Below are 27,497 nucleotides of genomic sequence, written 5' to 3'. Positions count from 1 at the left end.
GCAGAGGACAGGCCTGAGAGGAGAGCGGCATGGACACTCGGGGCGAGCAGAGGCCAAGGCAGAGTGGGGCACACGCTGCACCGAGAGGAAGAGCCGCCCCTCCGCCCAGCCCAGCGGTGCCTCGTAAAAGGAGGGGCGCACTGACAGAGCTTTACTTTGCAAGAGAAGCTGAGGCTTTTAAGTACAGCCATTGCACATAACAAAGCTTCATACACACGAGCCTCAGACAAAGAATGTTCGATGTCCATAGCTGCCCTACAAATGGGGAAGAACCCAGCTGACTATATGTCAAGTATGTAATTTGTGGCACAGTCACACCATAGAACACCATACAATAATGACAATGAACAAATAACTGCTAACCAAAAGGGCCCGGCGGGGTCTCAAATCCCTAACGCTGAAAGAAGCAAGCAGACCCAGAAGAGAAAGCAAGGCCTGGCGCCCTGCTGCTGTGACGCCGAAGGGCTGCGTGCGGAGCCAGGAGGGCCTGGGGACGGGCAGGCTGTGGCAGCGCAGCAGGGTTGCTCAGGGTGCGGTGTGTGAAGCTGAGCTGTACCATGATAGTGTGTGTATATTTGTGTCAGATACACTTCAGCTAAAAGTTAAAAAATTAGACCCTGTGCACAACCAATCTGATTAGGCCCAAGGGCCTCCCATCAGAGCGGCCGCTCTCATGGAGCCCCGGTTAATAAAATCCCATCAACTTTCAAGATGTCACAGTTCATCAAGGTACCATGTTTAGTTCAAAAACAAAGCCACGTCTGAACTAAACATAACTGAATAAACAGGACATAAGCATTCTCACCAAACCAGAAGCCGCACCCTCAGGTACTGCAGGCCCGCGGCTCCTGGGGCCAGCGCGTGGGACGGTCCACCTCCAGGCCCAAGAAAGGGTAGTTTATTTGGGTGGGGCTGGCCACCCGACACACCTGAGCCATCCTCTCTCCCTCTCTCCCTCCCTCTCTCTGGCTGGAGCTGCCATTTCTCTGGGAGGGAGAGGATGGTCAGATCTTTACGGCAGAAGAACAAACTGCTGACTGGAGGCGCGCCGTGAGAACAGGCCTGCAGGCCAGGACCCCGGCACCACGGCACGGAGGGCTGTCTCAGCAGGTGCAGGACGGTGTCCTCTCTGGCTGGTGCGGCCTTGCTTGATGTGGGAATGGGGCCCTCTCTCAGGGGGAGTGGGGAAGGGTATGCTCCTGGGCCTTTCTTCTCCGAGAAGGACGTCTTTCCGCTCCAGAGTCCTCCCTACAAACTGTGATGTCACAGCTGATATTCTCTTGAAAAGGGAACATCCCAGCAGGTGTTACCTGGATCCAGGTGTCTGTGCCATATCAGAACACACAAGCTGGGGCCTGGGGTACCCCAAGGGCCTGCTCTGCAGTTCCCAACACGCCGGCAGCGGGGTTCAACGCCGTGAAAGGAAAGCTTGAGAAGTATGCTCTCTGCAGTCGCTTCCGTCCACAGAAGGAAACAGCAGCATGGCTCCTGTCTCAGATACACTCGGAGTTTGGTTTATACTTCAATAATGTTCGTATTCTTTACTAAGATTGATAAATATTTTGTTGGACTATATAGGGTAATTTTTAAATTTGTAATATGTAAGTATTCATTCATTTAAGAATTTCATAAATTATTTTTTCAAATCAGGATTTCTTAATGACTTCATGTACTTCAGTGGCCAGCTGCCATGTATTAGTAAGCACTCTTTTTCTTCAGAATCTTCCAGTAGACGTCTAGAGTTTAGCTGGAAGTTTTGGCTACAATACAAACAGTGATGGAAAACACATGAGCAGTAACAAGCTTTAATCTTGCTTCTCGGCACTCACTTGGGCTAATCTGTGGAAGCAGCTCACCCAGGGGCAGCCCCTCGGTCCTCTGCACATGTCCTTGCAGAGGACATGAGACATCCCTGCAGGGAAGCAGTTCTCGCTGGGAAACTCGACTTTCATGAGGACTTGCTCTCTCCTTACAAGGTATGTTTGCATGTTGTTGTTGTTTTTCATGTGCCAGTAGACAATTACCTTATAGTCCATACTAAGGGGACATTAATATTATTAACATAAATGTTGTAAATGATAGAATAAAGTTTAAAGTTTGTATAATTTCTTAAAAATCAGTACTTAATTATATAGCAACCTAAAATAACTCTTTTTGTTTTACATATAATGAATTTATTTCAATATAATTGTGACTTTTTTACAGCTAAGTGAAAACCCATCATTGTGCTTTACCATAAATGCTAACAAAGTTATTTGTAAAAAATCATTTAAACAAACATCTATATCTCCTTTTAGGAAAATAATATTACCTTAATAATTAATGATAAGGAAGTTTGAGAATATCACAAATACATTAAATGAAATAGTAAATATTTCTTTTGAAATGTAAAACTATATTTTCTAATGTATTTAAAAATATATGAGTTATTCAAATTTCATTTTTAGTTACACATTTGAATGTTCATATTTTCCCTTGATAAATGTCTTCCTTATTCTTAGGTGATGAAATGGCACTGTACAGTAAAAACAGAAATCCATATAATTTCAAGAAAGAATTATGATCAGCAACAGTTTAACTAGATCTATATTTAACATAAAAAATTAGGAACTTCTTTTCACAAAAATCCATAAAGTCAGAATTTAAAACAAAGTTTTCTTTTGTCCCACCCCAAAGTAAATTTTGTATTAAATCTTAGATTTAAGAAAATCAAACAATGTGTTTGGTATTCTACTTCCTCATAATTTAAATAGAGCAGAGCATTCTTCCTTGTTAACTACTCAGAGGGGTGACAACCAGGAACCGTGGCCACATGTGTAGGATAGATCACAGAGAAACCTGAGGGGTCTAGGTCTCTCTAAAAAGTATAAAGTACTTTTATAACTTAATCCCACCAAGAACCACTGAATTGTTTAAAAAAGTAAATCCAAAGCCCACACATATGCAAAAGCATCTTGATATTTTGTTTTTCATATTTCACACATTGTGTAGTGCTGGGAAGATGAGGGGACGTGCAGGCCTCTATTACAACTAGCGACTGCATATTAAAACAGAATATTTTATACTTAATCTGAGATTTGAGACAAAACAGACTGACTTATAAGCACAAGTCTTCAGGAACTAGAGGAAACAGCAGAAGAATGAAGAAGCTTTTGCCTTTTAAGACAGCAGCTAGGGTGCTAGAAGGCACTGAAAACTGATGGACAACGACTGGAAAAGCAGCCAACCAGTTCTTCTGTCAGATTTATTTACACTTATAGGTAACGTTACTGTTTCTTTAAGGAAAGTCTAGTCTCCATGACCAAAAGGTGCTGTGAATAAGATTCCAAATGCATATTTGGATGTCTAACTGACCTTGTTTACACCTGGATCTAGTCTGGATTCCACCTCTGAATGTGCAGAACACGTTATGTAACACTGATATACTGGCACTTGTGAACTGATACAAATATTTCAGCCAAAGGGAAAAGTTGCCAAGCATGAGATTTAAAAGCAATACGTGTTTCCCTAATAATAGTGTCTGACAGGAAATACCATTTCACTTAGACACATTTTCCATTCCAAGTTTGTGGAACGTTGAAGGGGAAAACAGGAGCCTTTGCAATTTCAGAAAGACATTTCTCAGGCCTGTTGCCAACCCTGGGAATCTGGGCGAGCTTCTCAGCCCGCCTCTCCTCGGACAGTTGGGTCACTGTCTGGAAGTCACTGGGCCTGGGACTTGGTGGAGGCCATGCAGTGGGTGGACAGCACAGGAGTGAGAAGGCTGGCCTCAGCTTCTTCAGACGCCACGAGGGTCAGGGGAGGAGCCTCTATGTGCTACGGCTCCGTTAATACCAATTATCAGCACAGAAATCACATTCCAAATATTATTCCTATCTAGGGAAACTTGAAACCAAAATCCAGAGCTCTCTATGAGTAAGAAACTCTGGCAAAACTGGTCTATATTGGGAAAATACTGAGTCTTCCTGAGAACAAGACAAATTTAAGTTTATAAATGACACAACATAAATACCCCCAAAACTAATCAAGCAAGAGCCTAAGCCATGGTAATAAACTCAAAATTTAAAATAAGGACAAATAACTAAAAGTCACATCATATTAAATGAGAATATTCTCTTATATTCTTTCTGAATAATGGGGTGGGGAGGGGCAGGACATTACTATGCCGTATTCTCTCCTGGACATTCCATATTTTTCTACTGATAAACAGACTTAAGGTTTGGGGTCTACAATCACTTGTACTTTATCAAGTCTGTATCATCTCAGATGGGATGTAAATCATGGGTAGGGAACGTTCGGTCCGAGGGCCATAGGGCCAAGAAATCATTTGGTCTGGCCCTGCCAAGGCATTAGGGGTAATGTTTGACCAAATATAGCAGGTTAGTTTTAAGTTGATAATTTTGGATGGCCGCAAATGATGTTTTATACCCAAATGGCCCCTGGCAGAGAGAAGGTTCCCCGCCCCTGCTGTACACGGCGAGTTTCTTGTAGAATCAAGGTTCGCCTGACTTCTCTTTTGAAGTAACCAGAATATGAGAATACAAAAATGTAAGATTAATTTTACATGGCTCATAGAAGGCAAAATTAGTAAAGAGAGAAAAATGTGCCGGAAGACATTCTTGGTTCCAACATAAAGCATTTCCCAGATGTGTGGCTCCATTGGCTGGGCATTGTCCTGTGCACTGAAAGGTAGCTGGTTCCATTCCTGACCCAGTAGGGGACATGCAGGAGGCAGCTGACCTCTGTGTCACCATCACATTGATGCTTTTCTCTCTCCCTCTCCCTTCCTCTCTGTCTCTCAAAGTCAATTATTTTTTTAAAAAGTTGCACTTACTGTTCATTATAAAAGTTAAAAAAGAAAAAGACAAAAGAGTCATTCATCATTCTACCACCCAGAGATTCTCATCAATGAGGTACATTTGTGTCAGGGTTTTTGTTTGTTTGCCATGTATAGATTTTTATATTTGTTTTTCCTTAAAAAAAATTTCATAATTTTAAACATCTGTGCAAATATCTTGTAGGTTACAAAGTATTTCAAGAATATACCATATTTCACATATTTCCCTTTAGCCATTTTTAAGTTTTTGCTATCCTATATAATAAAAGCCTAATATGCTAAATGTCTGATCATCTGGTCAGCCATTCAACTAATCAAAGTGTAATATCCTAATGATATGTTAAGGTCGCTCAACAGCTCACTATGATGTGCACTGACCACCAAGGAGCAGAAAGTTGACCGGTGGACCAGTTGCTATGACATGCACTGACCACCCGGGGGCAGACACTCCGACCAGTAGGTTAGCTTGCTGCTGGGGCCCAGCCGATAGGGACTGAGTGAGATGGGCCAGACATGCCCTAGAGCCCTCCCGGGGTCCTTCCCCGGCTGGCCAACCTCCTGCGTCCCTCCTCAGCCCCGATCGTGCACCAGTGGGATCCCTCAGCCTGGCCTGCGCCCTCTCGCAATCTGGGACCCCTCAGGGGATGTCAGAGAGTCAGTTTTGGTCCAATGGAGGAACGACCGATCGCTATGACACACACTGACCACCAGGGGGCAGACGCTCAATGCAGGAGCTGCCCCCTGGTGGTCATTGCACTCCCACGGGGGAGCGCCACTCAGCCAGTAGCTGGGCTCACGGCTGGTGAGCATAGCGGCGGTGGCGGGAGCCTCTCCCACCTCTGCAGCAGCACTACAGATATCCGACTGCCCACTTAGGGGAGCAGGCCTAAGCAGTCAGATATTCCCTGAGGGCTCCCGGACTGCAAGAGGGCGCAGGCCAGGCTGAGGGGACCACCCCCTCCCAGTGTACAAATTTTTTGCACCAGGCCTCTAGTCATACATCCTATATAATAAAGAGGTAATATGCAAATTGACCATCACACCCACACACAAGATGGCCACCCCCATGTGGTCACAAGATGGCCACCACAAGATGGCCAGCAGGAGAGGGCAGTTGTGGACGATCAGGCCTGCAGGGGAGGGCAGTTGGGGACGATCGGGCCGGCAGGGGAGCAGTTAGTCGTCGGTCAGGCTGGCAGGGGAGTGGTTAGGAGGTGATCAGGCTGGCAGGCAGAAGCGGTTAGGGGCAATCAGGCAGGCAGGCAGGTGAGCAGTTGGGAGCCAGCAGTCCCGGATTATGAGAGGAATGTCCCAGATTGGAGAGGGTGCAGGCTGGGCTGAGGGACCCCCCCTTACTCCCAGTGCACGAATTTTGTGCACCGGGCCTCTAGTAATTCTATAATGAACATCTTTATGCACATTAGCATTGCTTCCTGAGATTAGATTCCAAAAGCATAAATACTGGATGAAAAACAAAGATCTTTTTAAAGTTTCGAATGCATACTGCTGAACTGCTTTCTAAAAGGTTGCAAAATTTACTCACAATGGACAAGAATGACACTTCTGAGAAAAGTTCAGTTGCAGAATTGTGTTTAACTGTTAACTTAATCTTCAATGTCTACTTAGTCTTAGACTGGCCCTGTACACAAGACAACATGAAGGAGTATGTGCTCCTAGTTTTCTTGGCTTTGTGCTCTGCCAAACCTTTATTTCGCCCTTCATACATGACGCTGAAGAATGTGATGCTGAAGGACATGGAAGATGAAGGTGACGCTGATGTTGACAACTCTCTTTTTCCAACAAGAGAGCCAATTAACCCCTTCTTCTCATTCGATCTGTTTTCAACATGTCCGTTTGGATGCCAGTGCTACTCAAGAGTTGTACACTGTTCTGATCTAGGTAAGAACATGTCAACTTGTTTTGGAGAATAATCCTATTCTGACAAAATTTAATTTTTGAAAAGTATAACAAACCACAAAGTACATGCAAACTTATTTTGAAAATCAGAGGAAAACCATGAGAATTTCATATAGAGAACATTTCCTTCTCTTCCCAAATTTGAACCAAAGTGCCTCGATTTCATCTCTTTCCGAAGGAATGGGTGTTACTGCAGCCTCTCCACCTCAGGGTGCCAGAAGGTTGAGATTGTGCTTTCTAGTAAAACTCTACACTAAAAAACGAATCCACTGTCCAGGGCAAGGAACAGGTTACAGAGTTGTGAAGTCTCATTTAAAGACAATTCCCTATTTGTTTTTAGTGATTTGAGTATAGAATGTCTATATAAGAAGTGGCTGAACTAAATTACTTTTTAAAGTCTGTTAAAAATGTGTAATTCTCTATTTCATTTTTTTAATACTTTAATGAATGTGTTCTCAAATAGAAGGGCACACTCAGACCCTGCTCAAAAAGAGGATGTGATGGGATTTATATGAAGAGGTGCTGTATTCAGCTATTTCCAAAAGAGAGGTGACTCAAATGTGTCACACTGCAGGAAGCCAAGGTCTGGCACCCCTCCCCAGGGGGCTGAGGCCATCAGGGCCGCTGCAGAGTGCGTCTGAGCACTCGGTGTCTCGTCCTGTGGCTATGGCACTTGGGCACTAGTCAAAGCTTGTTACAATCCACTCCAGAGACTTTACAAAGTGTGCTACTAAGGGACAATACGAGAGAGGTGAACAAAAAGCATTCGTTAAGATTATGAACTAGAATCAGTGGGAAAATCTTAATGAAATACATAGGTTAGAAAAAAATGGTTTTTAAGCTCTACCTTTGGCATTGCTGTGATGGGGATGATAAGATGAGGTAATGTTTGAGAAAAGCTAGTCTGGAAGCACAGCAGCACGAGTGTGGGACGAGCAGCAGAAAGGAGAAACTCAGAGGCTGAGACAGACCCTGTCGTGAGAAACGGCTGTAGTTAGGAAATATCAGAATGTACTGTCATTTCTAAGCTGCATCCCAGGCAAGCAACATTGACACCGGTGGGTGTAAACTGGGTTGGTTCACCGTGGCTGTGACTAAGAGGATGTGCGTCGTCAGCACAGCATCCTTAGGCCAAGGCCTTCCTAGCCGCTCCCCAGCTCTGCTCCAGGACACACCTGTCATCAGAGAGCTGCAAACCACCTGCCTCCAGACAGACAGCTGTTTGAAAATAGTGTTCCCCTGAACAGTTAGCTCATAAAATAAAATCTACTGAACGGAATCTGCACTGGCACAGACCTTACCATGACACCTCCCCATTAGCAGGGGACACTGCACCTCCCCATGACACTGACAACAAAAAGTTTGGGTATCTGTCACTCTTCTCCCTCAGAAAATGGAATTCTAAAATGCTCAACAGACCAAAAATTTGCAAAGAACTTGAATGTTCCTCAAAGTGCACCCACAGAAGCTGGCCTTGCTGGAGCCTCCTCCACGCCAGGCCCCAGGCAGCAGTCCAGCGGTGACGGCTGGACCAGCCAGACATCTTGTAAAGATAAATGACTGGAAACGGTCTAGGCCTTTCCAAAGAACAATGTTTTTGTCATACGTTACATGTTAAGTCATCTGTTATTAATGGTAACCATGGACTTTAACAAGTGCACAGCCTAACATATCAGCTATCTCCTCTAAGCAAAGAGTGTACATCTAACGTTTGTTTATTTCTCAGGCTTGCCCTCTGTCCCGAGAAACATTCCATTGGATACTCGAATGGTTGACCTTCAAAACAATAAAATTAAGGAAATCAAAGAAAATGACTTTAAAGGACTCACTTCACTTTATGTAAGAATATATGCTCATATTTTCAAATATTTAAGTGAAAATCTCTATCACTGCTAAAATAATAACTCGTATTGTGTTTGTGTAAGTCAGTCTTACTTTGATGTGTGAAGGAGGACAAAAACTTGGCTATTCAATGGTGTTCTGGTTAATGAAAAATTATAGATTTAATTCAAGTGGTGTTTACTGACAACAATCAGGTGAAAGGCAGTGGGCTAAGAATTAACTAAATGGTCCTTAAATGAGCTTATGACCTATTTAGGTAGTCACTAAAATGAGTAACACTGAGTACTTACAGGAACTATTAGCATACAGGGCTAAGGAAATGGGTACCCAAACCAACTGATTTAAGTCTAACAGTGCCACATGCAATATATCTAAATGACAATATATATTTTCATGGCTTTTTTTCTCTAGACCTTGAAAGATAAAAAAAAATAAATTCTTTACTGTATTTATTAACATTTTAATTTTCTAAGATTTAAAAGATTTTTATTTCTAATTTTAACATTTTGAGACTCTAGGTTTTAGCAAGTAAAATTTCCAATTTAATTTGCAATTAAGTTTGGGGAGAGCCTGACTCCGCACGGTCACAGGGTGTCCCTCTCCCCTCAGCACTGTGCTCAGCCAGCACTGCTCTTCCAGGGCCACTGTCCACCTCCTCCTGCTGTGCTGAGCATTCACAGCGTGGCAGCTGCAGTGAGGTCACAGAGGAGAGGTCGAGCACCACGCCCACATGGCTGTTGCTGCCATCAAGTAGGCCTGTGCCCTCCTTCAGCTAAAAGAGCAGCTGGTCATGTCCTCGGCACCAAGAGGGATGCTCTCTACTAGGCTCTCTTGCTCAGTCCTCACCCTAAACCTGCCTGGAATGGAGCCAGGTCAGCCCCCTGCAAAGTCACTCTCTTCTCTGCACTTCCAACGTCTAGGCTCCTGGGCCTTTCAAACGTACCATGCAGACAGCTCAGATTTGGTTAAGCCCATACATAGCATAGTTTCCGAGAGAGAGAGGGGCAGGGGAGAAACTGAAAGAGAATATATTTATCTTATAACCGAGGTCTCACTTGAATATTGAGACAATCAGAAACAGAAATGGCACAATGGATCCACCCAGGACCCATTTAGTCCGCCTGTCCAGGACAGACCACAGGACAGCGGAGGTGGCGAGGCCATCCTTCTACCCTCATAAGTTGGACATAGAGCCTATGAGTGCTTCTACCCCTTCTTAACCTATTTCCGGCTATACGACCACAAGAAGATTTAATGTCAGATTTAATACCGAAACCATAAAAAGTTTTCAACTTAATTTGTCATAACATTATTGCATTTTAGGAGCATTCCAGGGACTTCCTGCACATGTAGTCCTGTCAATCAGTGGGAAGGCCGCATAAGAAGATGGCAAAGCCATCTCAGGCCGCCGTGATGGTCTCTTAGGCGCAGTTTCGAGGGGGCACAGTATTGGAGGGTGAGTGCTCTCCAGTCAGGCACAACTGGGCTCACATCTCGGCGCCCTATCTCAAAACATTTATTGAATTACAGTGTCATCAGTACCTCTCTTTAAAGAGAATAAAAATGTTTTTAGATATTCTGTGAATTCTCTATATTATGCTTCAGCGACTTGTTTAGCATCGTGGTTCTTACACAAGAACAACACAGCATTAGAGAGTGAGTGAGATCCTTACACACACACACACACACACACACACACACACACACACACGCGCGCGCGCGCGCGCGCGCATGCTCCCAGGTCACCTCCAGTCCATTGTCACAGCCACATTCATCATAGTGGCTATTTCTAAAAGGCTATATTTTTCTCATTGTCTGGCCTTCCCTAGAGCTACACTGGGTAGGGCTCTATAACTGCCCCTTTTGGAATCTATAATAATAAAAGTGTAATATGCTAGTTAGACCAGACGTCCTTCCAGATGAAGCCATGGCTGCAAGGGAAGCCCGGGTCTCAGGTGCCTACAGGCGGCTGGAGGGTGCTGGTGCCAGCAACTGGGAGAAGGAAGGCCTACTCTTGCATGAATTTCATGCATCAGGCCTCTAGTTATTATATGAAAGCCAGCACTGAAAGTACAAATCACCTGGAGACAACCTGCTCACCTGACTTGCTGGGGAAGCATTTGATGGCATGCCACAAAAACTCTTACCCCATTTGTACTACTTATACCTCCTTTTATGAAGCTCTGACAATGGCACGTCTTCCCCAGGGAGGGGAACAAACCCAGCCGTGATGGAGGACCTGCCTGAGGCACACGTTCGTTCCCTGTGCGCTCCGGGCAGCGCAGGCACAGGAAGTGCACAGACAGGAAGGGAGACTGGAGGGCAGGCAGGCGGGCCGGAAAGGAGAGCAGGCTAGTCGCTTGTCTGCACTGGGCCCATTTCCTCACCACCACAAGGAGACATCATTTTTGCTAAATTGACCTCAAAGGGTTGAGTGAAGGTTCATCAAGTTGTTACGTCCTCCCGTCCCCTCTCCCCTCACCTGACCGCACACTGCAATGTAACCAAATGAAAAGAGAACAAACTTATAACTGGCATCATGCATTCAGGAAGGAGTACATGTTACCATTTGGTAACAACTGTAGTTCCATTTGTTCTCCTAGCCCTACCTTTTCTCAGGTAAAAACTGTATCAGCACTGGTGATGTCTGAAAGAAGAGCAAGAAAAGGGAGAAGCAAAGTGCCTATAATAATAAAGATAATTTAACTGTCAAAGCATTTATTTGTATTTCTTCTGTGCAATACCAATAACACGAGAAAGACATATTAACTCAGTCCGGAAACCACAGGAAGGTTGTTGTAGAAGGGGACCAGGGACAACATTCACAAGAGGCGTGCCTCTAGAGCTGCCCCTGAAAGAATGGGCATCTGGACAGCAGAGGGGGTAAAAGTCCGAAGGAAGCTACACACCTGCCACGCCCCCTGGGGAAACACCCTTGCAAAACCTGGCAGTAAAAGAAGGAGTAGGCAACGTTCATTTTGAAGTGAAAATAATTACTAGGGTGACTGACAAGTTCTGGCTGCCAAAGACTTCCCAGTTTGGGTTCGGAAGTTCCCACGTCCCAGGGGACCCCCATCATAGCAGCCAACACCCTCCACAGGGCGCAGCGGTGGAGAAGGCAGTCACCAAGTGGTGTGTTGTTCTTTCCTCGGTTGGGTTAATTTGCATACTCACTCCGGAGTGGCTGGGTCACCAAGTGTTTTTACTCTCAGGCTGTGGTCTCCTCTAAAGGATGCTGCCTTGTCACATGGAGACACCCCGCAGAACTGAGAAAGGGTTAGGCATTCCTCAGGATCCCCCACTGTCCCCAGTATCTGAAAAATGTCTGAGGGCACTTGGTAGGAGCTTATTCTGACAGGTCTATATTCTGGGGAAAATGGTAAAGAGTAGGAAACACAAAAGAAGTGAGATTAAACTTAATTTTGCAGAGTGAACCAATTCTAAGGTAAGATAAAGATAATACTACCAACTACTGCCCTAAAGAGAAGTGGAAACTAGAGGGGCCTCAACCAGGTAACACATCACCTCCTCAAAATAAACCAAAGACACAAAACCACTCATTAAAGCTTTGCACTGTTCCAACTCAGTGTAAATATATACATATTTAGTTTAGATTGGGCTGAGGAATTATTGACATTGTTAATCAAGTATAGAAAATGATGCAGTTTGCATTGACTTCCATAGTGACTGGCCACTGTGGAATCCTGGCAGGTCAATCTGCTTCCTAATATGGTGCCACTTTCTATCTTTCATCTAGGCTTTGATCCTGAACAACAACAAGCTAACCAAGATACACCCCAAAGCCTTTCAAACCACAAAGAAGTTGAGAAGATTATATCTGTCCCACAATCAACTAAATGAAATACCACTTAACCTTCCTAAATCATTAGCAGAACTCAGAATTCATGATAATAAGGTTAAGAAAATACAAAAGGAAACATTCAAAGGAATGAATGCTTTACATGTTCTGGGTAAGTTTTTGCAAATAAATGAGACATTTAGAAATTTTAAGTAATACACAGAGACAGAGATTTTTATCATTATTAACCTTTAAGACTGATAATTTCTAAAAAAATTTTGAATCTAATATTCTCTACCTAGATAAGCCACTTACAAGTCAAATAAAATGTAAAATTGTATAGTACTGAAAGATGCCTTCTGTAATACACACACACATGAACTCTCAGACTCTGCTCTTAAATACGTAGTATGGTTTTTGTTTTCTGACTGCTCCCTAATCGGTAAAATCTGTTATCATTAAATTTAAAGGTAGTATTCTAAGTGTATTATACAAACTACTCAAATACAGTATAGAAAGTTCATTCGGATACTGTCTGGAATGTACATCTAACTTTTCACTAACTGCTTTAAGAATACTGAGCTGCGTTGGTGGTATAGTGGTGAGCATAGCTGCCTTCCAAGAATACTGAGCTAAGGATGGTTTTTTTGTACATTTTAAATTCCACTCTGTTTTTCTTCTAACACCCATGGAGTAACCATGCCATCTCCCCATTCAACACCCATTCAAAATTCCCAACCAATGTTCTCCTTCATTTATGCCCTTTAATTTAGCCAAGTACCTGCCCTTCCCATAGCCTCACTTACTGGCATTTCCTCGGTTATTTTTCTGTTAATCAAGTAACAATTTCGTACTGACTAATAATTTTAAAAGTTTAGGTAACAAACTAATATACACTGGCAAACAAATATTTTAAATTATATGAAGGCTGATCTTTTTTCTACAGTAATATTACTGTAATGAATCCTTGACCATGCTTATGATTGGGAGAGAATGATAAATTACTGATTTAGTAATTGAAAGCAAAGTGGTAAACGTGTTATTACATTCCAACCTGCAAAGCAGTCTTTTTCGGAGACTGAGGGGAAATGAAGGAAACAGAAGCAGACACCCTGGGTGAACAGCCTAGCACGCACTGCGTCCGGGGATGTGCATGCTAGGTGGCCTCCTTCCACACACCGCTAAGCCTGTCATTCCCCCACAGAAATGAGCGCAAACCCTCTCGACAGCAATGGCATTGAGCCGGGGGCGTTTGAAGGGCTGACAGTGTTCCATGTCCGAATCGCAGAAGCAAAACTGACCTCAATTCCTAAAGGTTTGTGTTCATTTGTATAAAATAACGTATTTTTTAATGTCATCCTATTTTTTAAATGACCATTAAAATGTAATGTTGTAAACTGTATATACTGAAATTAGAATCCTTTCTGCCAGTATATCTGGTCAGTGTAGTATGAAATCGAGTGTTTTCTCATGAACACCCTGGAGAGCCGTATGTAGTATAAAACCAGAATCTCCACCCCACCACAGTGAGAACAAACATTAGGAAATAAATGCCTAGTTTTCTTTTCCTTTCCTAATATTTGCTATCTATACTTTGTCCTTCTGTGAAGTACCTGTTTCAGGTAAGAATTCTGTAAAGAAAACCGAGGACAATGCACGGGGCCACAGACTTGTCCTGGGGTGGCGTGTGCGGCCAGGCTGGGGCAGACACTGGCCTGGCGGGGTGAGAGGGCTGCTGTCAGAATAATGAGTCAAAGCGCAGAAAGGCCCAGGACAATGCTGAGGACCCGGGACACGCCCTCTTGTGACATAACTTACCAGAATGAGTACCATACTTTACCATGTGATCTGAAGCTGACACCTCAAAGTAAAATACTTCTTTTAAAATATATATATATATTCTTATTGATTCAGAGAGGAAGGGAGAGGGAGAGAGAGAAACATCATGATGAGAAAGAATCACTAACTGGCTGCCTCCTGCGCGCACCACACTGGGATGGAGCTGCGCCCAGGCCTGTGCCCTGACGAGGAATTGAACCAATTGAACCACGACCTCCTGGTTCCTAGGTCCATGCTCAACCCCTGAGCCGCGCGGCCCGGGCAGGAAACACTGTCTGTTACTGGCCCACTGTGCGAATGCCTTACTCGTCTGACGTTACCTGGGAGGACTGCCTGCCTCAGGACCCGTTCTCAGTCTGGCTTTTCTCGCCCTGACAGGGGTCTTCTCCCTTTCTGCCATGATAACTACCCTATGGTTAATGATATATTTTATCATTCACACAGCTCTGCCTTTCAGCATCCACAGTTAAAGCAGCAGCTTCATCATAAACCCTTTTGTACCACCCATCTCACCCAGAAAATAAAACAAATATAAGCTTATTATTTGAAAGGTACAGCAAATGCTATTATTAAAGTAATGATCTTTTGCTTAGAAGAAAAATCATCTAAAGTAAATGGGGAAAATGTTTTAATACAGAAAAATCAGTTTAATTCAGAACTACAAAATTTAAAAACCATCTTAATTTAGCATTCAAGGAAGTGGCTGTTTATCTAAAACGTTACACATGTTACTGTCTCATCTTTAGAACAACAAAATACAAACTCCACTGAACAAATCAAACGCACCCAATTCCTTCCAGGTGCTGGGCTAGCACGGGCGGGGCGGTGGGGGGTGAGCAGGGCAGGCAGGACAGGCTGACCGAGGCTCTGGGAGAGCCAGTGCTGTGGGAGGGTGTGGCTCAGACATGGGGACACTGCAAACCATATGGACTGCAAGTCTCCTCACGGTGCAGTGTCTCTTTAAAAGGAAGCTTTAACTTCTCAAGATTCTTCCAAAGCCTAAAGGAAGGTTTTATGTCTTAGGAATCTAAATTGGAATAAAATCTCTCATCTTACATAATTACTCCTCCGAGATCCCTAGGACATTAATAATCCAGTTAAGCTTTTGTTTTATAACTTATTTGTTAAAATGCTAAGGTTAGCCCATGCCGGGTAGCTCGGGTAGCTCAGTCGGTTAGAGCCCTGTCCTGGTAGGCCAAGATTGTGGGTACGATCTCTGGTCAGGGTACATATAAGCAGCAGCCAATGAATGCACGGGTGACAGCAGGTCAGTGTGTCTCTCTCCCCCTTCCTCTCTCTCTAAAATCAATTTTGAAAAATTAAAGTGTTAAGGCTGCCAATGGATGTGTCTCACATCGATGTTTCTTTCTGTGTGTCTCTCCCCTCCCTCTTCCACTCTCTCTAAAAATCAATGGAAAACTATCCTCAGGTGAGGATTAACAACAAAAACAAAATGTGAAGGCTGACTGCCTAAATGTTATCATTCAACCAGCAACGCCCCTTGTGGCAGGATGAACTAGGACCAACAAGTCCTTACCATACCTGACAAGTTAACATAAAGATAGCGAAAAATGTTTTCTTCCTATTCATTTGGAAAATCCTACTTTATAATAAATGGTATTGTGTGGAGAGAAGGAGAGGCCTGTTTGAAGATAGGATAGGAATAGAAATACCTGTATAAAAGTATGCTGCTATTTGTTGGCAGTCAATGAGCTGCTACCCAAATTCATCCTTTTGCTCACTTATCCTACAGAGCCTACACTTTTCATTTTGGTACCTACCTTCTCCAGACCTAGAGAGAAGTCCCCTTAAGTTCTACAAACCCAAGACGTCTCCCTGCCTCCTCCACATGAGCAGATATTTCTCTTCTTTGACTTGCTATAAATATTCTAGAGTAGGCTAGCACACTCGGTGAACTTTTTCTAGTGATTTTTGTATGCATTTGCTTAACTAATATATAAGGTCTTTAAAAAGAGAACCTTTTCTCTTACATATTGAAGTGAGTATATAGTAATTCCATAAAGTAATTAGGTTCAACTAACCAGAATTCAAGAAATTAGAACACTCTTGGTTTAGAATTATTTTCCTGCTCTCTAGTTTATTTACTTTTAAAATTCAGAATAGATTCTGGAATCAACATAAACTCAGCCATGAAGAATATTGATATTTATAAGGATGTTTTAATTACCTTCATCAGTCTTTGCCACCAATATAGGAAGGAAATGTTTCAGCAAGAGTTGAAAAATAGAACACCTTTCTCATCTAGTTAACTAGAACCTTTGGTTGACAAATAATACTTTACATTTTTAATACTAAGTATTACATACACTACTAGGTCCGACATAGAATAAAATAAAATCTAACTTAATTTTCCTAAAATCTAACTTAATTTTCCAGTTGCTATCTTATATTCCAGCTTCAATTAATCTAAGGAGGCCTGGGGTCAGAACACACAGGTTGAAGAAGAGAAGGGGCAAGCATTCACAGAGTAGCTGCCATGTGCCAGATGGCACTTGGTAGAGTAAAAATTACGAGATGCTTCTCTTGCCCTGGCCAGTTTGGCTCAGTGGAAAGAGCATTGGCCTGCAGACTGAAGGGTCCCAAGTTCAATGTAGGTCAAAGGCATGTACCTCAGTTGCAGGCTCAATCCCCAGCCCTGGTCAGGGCACATGTGGGAGGCAACCAATAGGGTGTCTCTCTCACACCGATGTTTCTCTCTGTCTCTCCCCCTCCTTCCACTCCTTTAAAAATCAATGGAAAAATATCCTCAAGTGAGAATTTAAAAAAGAGAGAGATGCTTCTCTTGATTTATGCAGAAACTACTGCTAATTGAAAAGAATTAATATTGTAATGGACCAAATAGAGTAAAACACTACATGTTCATAGTGATAGTAAAAAAATTCACTGGTCACCTCTGGGCATTGTACTAATTCATTTCTTGAAATAATCAAGCATTTATGCTGCCTTTTCTGTAAAACTGTATCACATAGTAAATAAATAAGGAAAATTCTTTAGAGAAAAATTCCACGTAATAAATAAAGAATGACAAAATCAGGAAAATCATCATGTTCCCATTCTTTTTTAAAAATGTTTTTATTGATTTTAGAGAGAGAAGAAAGGAGGATAGAGAGATAGAAACATTATGAGAGAGAAACATCTGCTGCCTCCTGCACACCCCCCAGTGGGGATCGAGCGGAAAACCTGGCCATGTGCTCTGACCGGGAATCGAACAATGACTTCTTGGTTCCTAGATTAATGCTCTACCACTGAGAAACAATGGCCAGCCCATGTTCCCATTCTTAAAGAAGTAATGGACCTAGGAGTCACCAATGAATGCTAAGACCATCAGGTGAAAGGGCTCCTTCTGAGTCTAATCTGGTTGTCTCTCAATCTAACCACTAGGTCCTAAGAAGTAAGGGGGCTAGAGGACCACGATAAACTACCTTGTGGAAGTCGTTAGCCCAACCCACAAACAAATCAATATCTGAAACTAATCAATAGAAGAGGGAGAATGTAATAGGAGAACAGACTTAAGAACCAAATAAATGTACTCGGTAAACTTTATTAGGATACAGACTTGAACAAATCAACAACATATTTGAGATCATTAGGGAAAGGAATAAAAACAAATAAACTGTTTTTAATAATCAATAATTAGGGAAGGGAGGTTGGGGCTGTATGAAAAAGGTGAAGGGATTAATCAAAACAAACAAACAAACAAACACTAACAGACACAGACAACAGTATGGTGACTACCAGGGGGAGAGGGGAAGGTATAGAGAGTGATGGAAGGAGACTTGACTTTGAGTGGTGAACACACAATACAATACAATACCCGGATGTTGTATTATAGAATTGTACAGTTGAAACTGATATTTTATTAACCAATGTCACAAAAAATTCAATTAGAAATAATCAGTAACTAATGGGGTAGATAAAACAAGATTGGAAAAATTATCTTAATTTATCTTAATTGTTGAAACTTGGCAACAGCATGGTGGTTCATAAGACTAGCTTCCATTTTTGTGTATGTTTGAAATTTTCCATAATAAAAACTAAAAAAAAACCCAGATCCCTAAAAAATTACCTGTCTATATTGTGATTCTCAACAAGTAAATAATTAATGGGGCTTGATTTTACTTGATCTAACATACATTTCTTTCCTTATCATTAGAGCTACCATCAACTTTATTAGAGCTTCATTTAGATTATAATAAAATTTCAAAAGTGGAACTTGAGGATTTTAAACGATACAAAGATCTGCAAAGGTAAAAGTTCCCCAAATCCTTACTTGCAAGTGGTAGTCTATGTGATGAATATGAGTGAAATTTCCTGGAGAATGTGTATAGGGACCTAATGAAGATTATTGTTGTTGCTACTGGAAAGTGTGAAGGAAAGCTGGAAGGAACTGCTACTACTCTGTCGTGGTGATGAAAGAGGGCACCAAGTAGAATCACAAGACACTTCACTTTTTTTTTTTTTAAATCCTTGCCCAAGAAGTGAGGATATTTTTCTCATTGATTTTTAGAGGAAGTGTGAGAGTAGAAGGGAGAGGGGAGGAGGAAAGAGAGAGAGAAGCATCAATGTGAGAGAGATACATCGATTGGTTGCCTCCTGCATGTTCCCTGACTAGGGCCAGGGATCAAACCTGCAACTATGTATGTGCCCTTGACCAGGTATTGAACCCTTGATTCTCATAGTGTGCAGACCGATGCTCTAACCATTAAGCAAAGCTGGCCAGGGCAGATGACACTTTTCAAATGTTCCTTTTTAAAAGTATCTATCTCTATAAAAGCCTAAGCAACCATCGCAACCGAACGAACAACCGAACAGGCTGCGTGGGGCGACCAGGCCAGCAGGGGGCTTAGTGATGGGCGACCAAACGACCGAGCAGCAGGCTGCATGGGGCGACCAGGCCCACAGGGGGGGCAGTTGGAGGTGACCAGGTTGGTGAGGGGGGCAGTTGGGGATAACCAGGCCAGCAGGGGGGGGGGTCAGTTAGGGGCAATCAGGCAGGCAAGCAGGTGAGCAGTTAGGAGCCAGTGGTCCCGGATTGTGAGAGGGATGTCCGACTGCCGGTTTAGGCCCGATCCTAAACCGGCAGTTGGACATCCCCCAAGGGGTCCCGGATTGGAGAGGGTGCAGGCTGGGCTGAGGGGACACCCCCCCTTGCACGAATTTCATGCACCGGGCCTCTAGTAAGTTACATAAAGAATTTTCTGACAGTGGAGGAGAGGGCTGTTAAATAAAACCATGAAATACCTTTCTCTGAACACAAATATAAATATAAACTAGAGGCCCGGTACATGAAAATTCATGCACTGGAGGGGGGTCCCTCAGCCCAGCCTGCCTCCTCTCACAGTCTAGGAGCCCTAAGGGGTGGGAGGCGAGCCGGAGATGAGGGGAAGGTGACGCCTCCATCACACCTCTGCTGCTGGCACTGCCGGGAGAACAAGCCTCGGCCGGCCCTGGTTACCTGAGCTTCAGGTGGCCCTGGGCGGCTGGGCAGCCACCAGCCTTGGGCCGGCCCTGGGTGGCTGGGGGCTGAGGGGACTGGGGGGACTCCGGAGGCAGGTGCGCGGAGCGGCCGGACCCGCCTGGGGGGAGGCCTGGCCATGCCATGCGCCTGCTGCCCCCACAGGGATGAGGGGACTGGGTGCCACCATCTTGTGGCTGTGGGCGCCACCATCTTTGAGGGCGTGGCAGTCAATTAGCATATTCCCTCCTTATTGGCTGTGGGTGCCGCCATCTTTGTGAGAGCATGATGGTCAATTAGCATATTCCCTCTTTATTAGATAGGCTAGGAAAGGTTTATATTTTTAACTCAGTTGTGTTTTGAGCTGAATTTATCACACTATCTGCTTAAGAGTTGATGAATTTTATATCATTTTTAGGCTTGGCCTAGGAAACAACAGAATCACAGATATTGAAAATGGGAGTCTTGCTAACATACCACGCATAAGAGAAATACATCTGGAACACAATAAACTAAAAAAAATCCCTTCAGGATTACAGGAGTTGAAATACCTCCAGGTAAAACATTCTACTTGTGTTTTGTAGATATGAGTACTTTTCTTTGTTTTTATGAAGCCTATCAGTACCTACTGCACAGACCAAGCAAGTAGCAAGGGTAAAGGAAGAGAGCATTAGGAGAATGGTTTCCACAGAAACGTCACTAGTACATGCAGGCACCCATCTCCATCCTGCCCGTTCTCCCGCGGAGCCAAGGCCCAGTGGCAGAGGGTCAGCGAAGCTCAGGGCTCTGGGAGGGCAGAGGCTCTGTAAAGGCAGGACTAGGCGGGAGGAAACCGGGCAGAATCACACATCCTTTCACTCTGGAAACATTCCATGAAGGCAGACCGTGGGGACAGGTCCTACGTATTTTCTCTACCAATGCAGTGTATGCTTCTTAAAAAATTAAGGCTAGAATATAAAATCAAAAGTCCGTATTTGGAACATCATAGGTTCACATTTCTTGTTCTTCATTATTAGAAATCTTTTCCATTTAATTTGGCAACTCCTAACTTATGAGGGAGGGGCCACAGAGTCCTTGGAGAATCAAATAAAGATATTCCCAAGAACAAAAATGAAGACAATATTTTGCACGGAATTTTAAAAGTTTCACAGATCTCCCCAATTCTCACCTATGGACCTCAAATTAAGAATCCCTATTTAACCCCATTTCACTTTAGCCCATTTTCTTCATATGCTTTCCTTGCTATAATATACAATGTTCTCACTTTCCAAGAAGCAAAAACATGTGGAGACCAAAACTAGGCTTTGAGCTACTTGCCTCTAGATTTCTTTCCTATTTATCTTTAGACACGTTTTGTTAACTGCACTCCTGTCAGATACAAGCTATCAATATGGAAGTGCTATATGCAGGTGTTCATCTCAAGGTTACCACTTTTGCTTTGAATTTTTCAATGCTCCATTTCAATGTCTACTGTTAGACAGCGAGCATGACCTGAGTCTTTCCTCTCTTAAGCCGTCCCATCTTTGCCTACTTACTCCATAGCTCTGGCCCCAGCTTCTGGAAGCTCTTAAATCTACCCACACTCTTGCTAGCATTTTAAAAATTGAATAAAATTGTAACACAAAGAGAGAAGAACACAAGCCATAATGGCACAATTCAGTGAATGTCCACAAAGCTAACAGACCCATGTCCAGTACTTCTTCCCATTCCCAGTGAGGCTGGGCTGGGGAAACTGCCCCTCGCACTGACACTGAGCTTGGAGAACTGCACAGCTCAGAAAGCATCGTCACAAAATCCCTGAGACACAGGGCACAGGGACTCCAACGCCAAACTGAACGGCTTTAGTAATGCCTAACGGCCAGAACCAATACGTAGCTTGTCCAGCAAAAGGCTCCTCCTTGTTATATGCCAAATGCTGCCAGTTAAGTAGATTGTTTTTACATCCCAGCAATCTCAGTTCCCCAAAAAGACCAAAGAAGGAATTTAAAGGGATGTTAAGGGAATGAAGGAAAGTTTCTATATTGTGCACTCTGAGTAATAATTTAAGTTAAAGACATATACACAGCCTATAAAATTGTATTTTGTCCACTGGTGCAAAGATTCAACTATTGATAATGTATTGCAGATATGTATGTAAGATGTCAACAGACATGTTTTTTCTATAAAACAAACTTACAAAAAGTGGCTCTATAACTCTTTCCCTTGATCACATAAAATGCTAACAATTCTCCACACTCATATAGCAAGCCTAATTCTTCAAGTGCTAAACTCCATTCTAACACTTTAAGCGCATTGCTGCACAGAGGGCACTGAGGCGACCCGCACACCCGGCAGCTGTGCAGAGAAGAGCGGTGCTGAGCAGGAGAGTGCTCCCGCCGCGGCGAGTCTGACACCACACTTCACACACAGAGCACTTTGTGTATGACGCATGGACCTGAGTTTTATATTAAGTATTTAACAAGCATAAACGAGAACATGTATTTTAAGTGAAATATATTCAAGTCAGTATAAAATAAACCCATGAACTAAAAATAGAGTATCTTCTTTTCACATTTACTATGTATTTTAAATCCATCCTTATTATTACTACAACAGATAATCTTCCTTCATTCGAATTCAATTACGAAAGTGGGAGTGAATGATTTCTGCCCAACAGTGCCAAAGATGAAGAAATCTTTATACAGTGCAATAAGTTTATTCAAGAACCCGATGAAGTACTGGGAAGTGCAACCAGCAACATTTCGTTGTGTTTTGAGTAGAATGAGTGTTCAGCTTGGGAACTTCAGAAAGTAGTAATTAGCCATGAATAATGTCCATTTAATATAAAATTTAAAAGCTGTTAAACTTAGGATACTTGAGCTCTATTAGTAATGGTGGTATTATGCTCAGAAGCAAAAATCTATTCCCTTGTGGTACATCCAGTGACTTGACTTTAGGACAAAAAATTTCATCAGAATTTTGCAAAACTATTGATACATCTAAATTAAGAGAAACAGCATCAATTGCAGTTTTCTTATGCACACAAATGATTTTGCATAAATCTCATGCTTGAATATTCTTTCTAAAAAAAAAGAACATTCAGTATTTAACACTTTATTATCAAGTATATTTTAAAAAGAACTGTACTATAAATGGAATGCCTGACGTAGCAAAATCTGTACTATTTCATTTGTTAAAAAAACCCCACAAAATTAACAAGCACAGTGATATGAATAATACAGTATACTATTTCCATTCTTTCTTTAATAACTTGGGTAGTACTGTAATATTTCCAATAATGGTAAAGTATGGGTTGATATCATGTATTCAACTTCTCATGTCTTAGAGTCTTACTGTCTTTATGTTTAAAACTAATCCTTTCTAATAAAATTGTCAGTAAGTGCATATGATCAACTCGACCGATGTTGAGCTGGTTTTTGAGCTACAGCACCTGCTTTTCTTTTTTAATTATTATTATTCAATTATGAAACCTCGATGAAATGTGTAGTGCTTATGTAAACTCTGAAACTCAGGTTTTCTATTATCACAGTTATTCTAAGCTGTTACAGTATGTCAATGGTAAGGTTGCACAGCACTGTCACCTCAACACGAAGGAATACTTCTGAGAAGTCCCTCTGTAAGGCCGTGGTTGGGAGAGCCTAGTCACTCTAAATTCTGCACAGATTGGATGATTCTAAAAAACACAGCTGGTATAACTAAACAGGCAGAGCATTAAATGAAATACATAAACTAAACATTCTCAATAAAACTTAAGAGTACTTTATGTAGTTTTTATTGGCATTCAACCTAAGTTAAGTAAAACTAGAAAATCAGATAAACATTAAAATTTTGGTTTTAAATAAAACATTTGTGCTTTGGCTTAATTTTTATTCTCCTACCCAGGAACTATTTGACAGAAAACTCTAGTTTATATATAATTCTAGAGGCCCGGTGCATGAAATTCATGCACGGGGGGGGGGGGGGTGTCCCTCAGCCCAGCCTGCACCCTTTCCAATGTGGGACCCCTGGAGGGATGTCTGACTGCCTGTTTAGGCCCGATCCCACCAGGCAGTTGGACATCCCTCTCACAATCCAGGACTGCTGGCTCCCAACTGCTCACCTGCCTGCCTTCCTGATTGCCCCTAACCGCTTCTGCCTGCCAGCCTGATCACCCCCTAACCACTCCCCTGCCAGCCTGATTGATGCCTAACTGCTCCCCTGCCAGCCTGTTTGGCCCTAACTGACCTCCCCTGCAGGCCCGGTCACCCCTAACTGGCCTGCCCTGCAGGCCTGGTCCCCCCCAACTGCTCTCCCCTGCAGGCCTGGGTACCCCCCAACTGCCCTTCCCTGCTGGCCATCTTGTGGTGACCATCTTGTGTCCACATGGGGGCAGGATCTTTGACCACATGGGGGCGGCCATCCTGTGTGTTGGAGTGATGGTCAATCTGCATATTACTCTTTTATTAGATAAGATAGAGGCCTGGTGCATGGGCGGGGGCCAGCTGGTTTGCCCTGAAGGATGTCCCGGATCAGGGTCAGGGTGCCCTTGGGGCGTGGGGCGGCCTGGGCGAGGGGCCTGTGGTGGTTTGCAGGCCGTCCACGCCCCCCAGCGACCCAAGTGGAGGCCCTGGTATCTGGGGTTTATTTTTCTTCTACAATTGAAACTTTGTAGCCTAGAGTGGAGCCAAGCCTTCTGCTTGCTCCGTGGCGGCAGCCATTTCTGTTGGGATTTATGTATCTTCTATAATTGAAACTTTGTAGCCTTAAGCAGAGGCCTGGGCCAGCCAGGGTGTGCAGAAAGCTTGGCTTCCTCCATCGCTGGGGGCAACCCTAGTCTCCCGCTCTTACCAGCTCCGTGGCTGCCGCCATTTCTGTTTGGATTTATGTATCTTCTGTCATTGAAACTTTGTAGCCTTGAGTGGAGGCCTAGGCCGGCAAGGGCCGGTGGAAAGCTTGGCTTCCTCCATTGCTGGGGAAACGCAAGCCTCCCTCCTGCTCTCTGTGGCCGTAGCCATCTTGGTTGGGTTTGTTTGCATATTTGCTCCTGATTGGCTGGTGGGTGTGGCTGGTGGGCATGGCTTGTGGGTTTAGCAGAGTGATGGTTAATTTGCATATTACTCTTTTATTAGATAGGATATTTAGCACAGTTATCAATGCTTATTCTTATGTTTTTACTTAAATTTTATTTTTCAATTACAGTTTATATCCAATACTAGTAGCCCTGTGCATGAATCCGTGCGCGAGTAGCTTGCTGCCCCTGGCTCAGCTGGCCACCCGCCCACCGCTGCTGGTAGCTCGCTGTTCCGCCTTCCTGGAGCTCCCCCCTGCCTCCCTGCCCCTCTCCCACCTCACAGCTTGCTGCCCTGCACCCTCCTGTAGCTCTCTGCCGCCCACTTGTAGCTTGTAGTTCGCTGCCCCACCCTCCTGCAGATCTGTGATCCGATTGCTACGGTGGCGGTGGGTCGTTATGCCTCAGGGCGTAACAGATAATTAGCATATTCCTCTTATTATATAGGAGGATTATTTTATATTAGTTTCAGGTGTACAGCATAGTGGTTAGACAATCATATAATTTATAAAGTAAACCCTCAATTTACTTGACACTATACATAGTTACTACACCTGACACTATACATAGTTACTACAATACTATTGACTATATTCCCTATGATGTATTTTTCATCCCCCCATGACTATTCTGTTAGCAATGCTTATTCTTAATAACAGTACTGAAATATCCCAATTATGAAATATATGAAATATAATCACCTTTATGTTAAACTACCTCAAAAATTAGGTTTTAAGCAATTCAGGGGGAGTAGAAAACATCACAGATGTGTAAGAAGGTGCCTGGATATCCAGGTCAAGAACGGGCAAACAGGCCATGTTCTTGCTCATGAGGCCCCCAACTTTGGCAATGCTGACACTCTGGGCTGGATCACACCCTGGGGGGAGCGGGCACCTGTCCTTTGCAGAATGTCTGGCAGACCACTGGTCTCTACTCATCAGGATGCCAGTAGCACCTGCAGCCCCAACCCACTGTGTAACAACCAACAATTTTTCCATACATTTGCCAATGTGTGTGGAGGGTGGGGAGGAGGAGGACGAGAATGGGGCTGGTTGAGAACAACTGCTTTAAAGGAAATTTACTTAATTTCTAAAAACAGCTATGTTTATTTAGTAAATTATTGTGATACTAGTGGCCCAGTGCACAAAATTTGTGCACGGCGGGGGAAGGGGTCCCTCAGCCCGGCCTGCACCTTCTCCAATCTGGGACCCCTTGGGATGTCTGACTGACGGCCAGTAAGTACAACACAGATGAATAAGAGACTATAATCTGATAAATAAAATTATTGGGAGGTACTGTTTTGAGGTATTATTACATATTCCCACACATTCTCCTTTGTTTTCTCTTTTTCCTCTCTCCAAGATAAGTAGCTGGTTCTGCCTTTATTGGTAATGGAGAAAGATTCAACAGAACATTCTGGATGGTGGCTACCTGGGTGTAGACATAGGTAAACATTTATTGAGCTGTACAATTGAGATTTCTGTATTTTACCTGGCATTTGGCTCTTGTGTTTGCATAAACATAAGCAGTGGCTTCTAACCCACAGGTTAGAATCATTCAGGGACACTTAAAATTTACTGTTGGCTGGATACTCTCCAAATCAGCAAAATCAGAATCTATGGAAATTGAACAGAATTGGAACACTAATTTCTGAAGGGGTAGACTTGTTTGGAATATTTTACACACACACACACACACACACACACACACCCTCCTCAAGTAATTCCCATGAACAGCTATCATTCAAAATCAACCCCCAAGGGAATTTACAGTCCTTGTAAGGGGGCAGAAGAATTCAGACACAATAAATAGACAATTGTGTTGCTAGAAACAGCAGGAAATGTGGGCCTTCCCTCATGCCCTACAGCAGCCTAAAAAGCCTCGCGCTGCCCACCTGGACTCCCCGGGCCCCCAACAGAACGGGACTTTCCTGCAGGGCCTGGCTCTGCCTGTCCCGCCTCCCGGGTCCCCTATGGACCTGGACCCCTCATTTGGGGCCTGGTGCTGCCTGCCACGCCTCCCGGGCCCCGATGGACCAGGACCCCACAATTGGGGCTTGGCGCTGCCCACCCCGCCTCCCCAGGCCCCCCACGAAACAGGACTTTTCGGGTGGGGACTGGAGCTGCTCACCCTGCCTCCCCCGACCCCTGATGATATAGGACTTTGCAGGTGCAGACTGGAGCTGCTCGCCCCGCCTCCCCGGGCCTCCGATGGACCTGGACCCGCAGTTGGGGCCTGGTGCTGCCCGTCCTGACTCCCTGGCCCTGGATGGAACGGGACTTTGCAGGGCGGGGAGTGGAGCTGCTCACCCCGCCTCCCCTGGCTCCCCAATAGACCGGGACTCCGCGGTTGGGGCCTGGCGCTGCCCGCCCCTACTCCCCAGGCCCGATGAAACAGGACTTTACGGGCGGGCCCTGGCGCTGCTCGCCCCGCCTCCCCGGGCCCCCCTATGGAACGGGACTTTGCAGGCGGGGCCTGGGGCTGCCCACCCCGCCTCCCCCGACCCCCAATGGACCGGGACCTGCGGTTGGGGCCTTGCGCTGGTTGGGTCCGCAATCGGGGCTTGGGTCAGCGCCCGCCGGCGGTGGCAGGCGCTGACTCAAGCCCCGCCTGCCCCGGTCCGCGATCGGGGCTTGGGTCCGTGATCGGGGCTTGGGTCTCAACGGCGGCGGCGGGCGCTGCTCCTCCCCCCGCCATCTTTGCTGGGTTAATTTACATAGCACCCCTGATTGGCTGTGGG

At 44.2% G+C, this 27,497-nt stretch overlaps 2 protein-coding genes across 3 annotated transcripts in view; one reads left to right on the top strand and one right to left on the bottom strand.

Moving 5' to 3' along the window:
* Positions 1-27,497, bottom strand: part of CENPP (centromere protein P) — a 258,919-nt gene that overhangs the window by 98,195 nt on the left and 133,227 nt on the right. The window lies entirely within an intron of this gene.
* ASPN (asporin) lies at positions 1,436-23,099 on the top strand. The gene is made up of 9 exons (XM_008156872.3): positions 1,436-1,530; positions 1,720-1,976; positions 6,464-6,736; positions 8,481-8,593; positions 12,354-12,567; positions 13,600-13,710; positions 18,409-18,502; positions 20,129-20,267; positions 22,306-23,099. Exons 3-9 carry the CDS (start codon positions 6,493-6,495, stop codon positions 22,501-22,503), a joined length of 1,113 nt encoding a protein of 370 aa, XP_008155094.1. The 5' UTR covers positions 1,436-1,530; positions 1,720-1,976; positions 6,464-6,492; the 3' UTR covers positions 22,504-23,099.

Source organism: Eptesicus fuscus, chromosome 15 (assembly GCF_027574615.1).
Source record: "Eptesicus fuscus isolate TK198812 chromosome 15, DD_ASM_mEF_20220401, whole genome shotgun sequence".
Classification (NCBI taxonomy): domain Eukaryota; kingdom Metazoa; phylum Chordata; class Mammalia; order Chiroptera; family Vespertilionidae; genus Eptesicus; species Eptesicus fuscus.
This window is presented reverse-complemented; position numbering and strand designations above follow the sequence as displayed.